General features: G+C 64.4%; 1 protein-coding gene across 1 annotated transcript in view; it reads right to left on the reverse strand.

The window, feature by feature from the left end:
- H696_05220 (hypothetical protein) overlaps nucleotides 1-1,816 on the reverse strand; it is a 3,366-nt gene extending 1,550 nt beyond the window's left edge. Inside the window, exons 1-4 of the mRNA XM_009499080.1 lie at nucleotides 1,336-1,816; nucleotides 1,124-1,224; nucleotides 498-921; nucleotides 75-360 (exon numbers count right to left, since the gene is read on the reverse strand). Coding sequence (XP_009497355.1) covers nucleotides 75-360; nucleotides 498-921; nucleotides 1,124-1,224; nucleotides 1,336-1,806 — 1,282 coding nt within the window. The 5' untranslated portion in view covers nucleotides 1,807-1,816. The remainder of the gene's footprint in view (nucleotides 1-74; nucleotides 361-497; nucleotides 922-1,123; nucleotides 1,225-1,335) is intronic.
- Nucleotides 1,817-1,835: the final 19 nt, after the last annotated feature.

The following is a 1,835-nucleotide window of genomic DNA, read 5'->3' on the forward strand; positions in this document are numbered from 1 at the left end:
GAAGCAATGCCGGGGGGGGGGGGACGAAAGAAGAGGGCCAGAGAGGGGAGCGGCAAAATCGAGGCGCTGCGTACCCTTGGAAGTCTTGGGCGCATTGTCCTCGTCGTCCTCGTCGCTGGCGGTGTCCTGGTCGACGTCATCGTCGTCGGCCTCGGAATCGGAACCGGCCTCCGCCTCAGAGTCGGCATCGGAGTCGGCCCCCTCCTCCTCCTCCTCCTCCTCCTCGGATTCAGAGTCAGACGCCGGGGCGTCCTTCTGGGCGGTAACCGACTTGACCAGCTCATAGTCATCCTTCGGCAGAGAGAAGTCCACGGCCAGGGCACGGGTGTGCAGGCGATGTCCATTGACCACCTTCATGGCCTGTGTGCATGTGTACGCATTGGTGGAGGTGCGGAAACCCGAGAGGCAGGTGAATGGGGGTGGGGGGCACGTCGGGGTTTACGGGGCAGGGGAAGGGCCCGGGAAGATGACAAAGAGGATGGAGCGCGAGGACGTACGGCTGCGGCGTCCTCGTGGGACTTGAAGGACACGAACGCGAAGCCGCGCGACGAACCGTCCGGCTTCAGGGGGAAGTTGATGTCCAGAACCGGGGCAGCGGACAACATGCCAAAGACCCCATGAAGCTCGGCCTCGGTGGTGTCGAAGGACAAGTTGCGCACAATCAGTCGGGTGGCGTTCTCCAGGATCTTCTTCACCTTCTTATTGAGCTTGGAGATCTTCACCGAGGCAGCCGGGGCGGCCACCGCATCGGCCAGCTTCATCGGCTTGGCCGACTTGGCGGAAGTGGCACTGGCCCCGTCGGAGGACGATTCGCCCGAGGCGCCATCCTTGTCCTTGGAGAAACGCACGAAGAGCTTGCGACCGTTGAGCTCCTTGCTGTCGAGCTCCTTTCGAGCGGTGACGGCATCCTCCAAAATGACACTGCAAAGGAGGTGAGGGACGCAAATCGAGGCCAGGAAAAGGGGGGTCAGGGTGAGCTCTCCAATGGTGGCAGCAATCACAGAGCGGCAACAACGGCAGCAATTGCAACAGCACTGGTAGCAGCAGCAGCAGCACCAGTAGCAGCAGCAGCAGCAGCAGCAGCAATGGCGAAGATACAGGCGGAAGGGAAGCGGACACGCACTATTGGACATAGCCGAAGCCACGGTTCTCGGACGGGTTCTTGGGGTTGGCCACAACGAAGGCCCACTTGATGGGGCCAAGCTCGCCGAAGAAGTCCTCCAGCTACACGCGGCGGCGCATGGGGAGGAGCGACCAAAGGGTGAGTGACCGGGCGAGGAGGAGAGGGAGGGGAGGGAGGGGAGGGAGGGGAGGGCTGCAGGAGGGTAAACGCACATCCTTGTTGGTGGTGGAGAAGCTCAGGTTTCGAATGAAGAGAGTCGAGCTGGAGATCTGGGCCTTGGTGGGGGGCGGCTGAGCCGGGCCCTTGGGCGCATCCTTGGGCTTCTGCTTCTTGGGCTGCTTCTCCGCACGGACGGACGCCTTGCCGGCCATCTTGGCCTCCTTCAGGGGAGTCTTGGTCGGCTTGGAGTCGGGCTTGGCGGCCTTGGGCTTGGCGGCCTTGGGCTTGGCGGCCTTGGGCTCGGACTCGGACTCCGGCTTGGCCTTGCCCTCCGCCTTGGAGGTGATCTCGTCCACGCGCTGCTGCAGGCGCCGGGCGTTCTTGCGGTTGCCCTGCGCCACCGGGCGGTGGGTCAGGGCAGCTGAGGCCAGAGCGGCGGTCTCGGTGAGCTCGGCCAGGTCAGAGGCGCTGAACTTCGCACCAGTGTCCTTGACCTGGGCGGGCTTGGACTTGGGGACGGCCATGGCGGTCAGGGGGGGGGGGGGGGGGGGGG

The sequence above is a fragment of the Fonticula alba genome, assembly GCF_000388065.1.
Source record: "Fonticula alba strain ATCC 38817 unplaced genomic scaffold supercont2.9, whole genome shotgun sequence".
NCBI lineage: Eukaryota > Rotosphaerida > Fonticulaceae > Fonticula > Fonticula alba.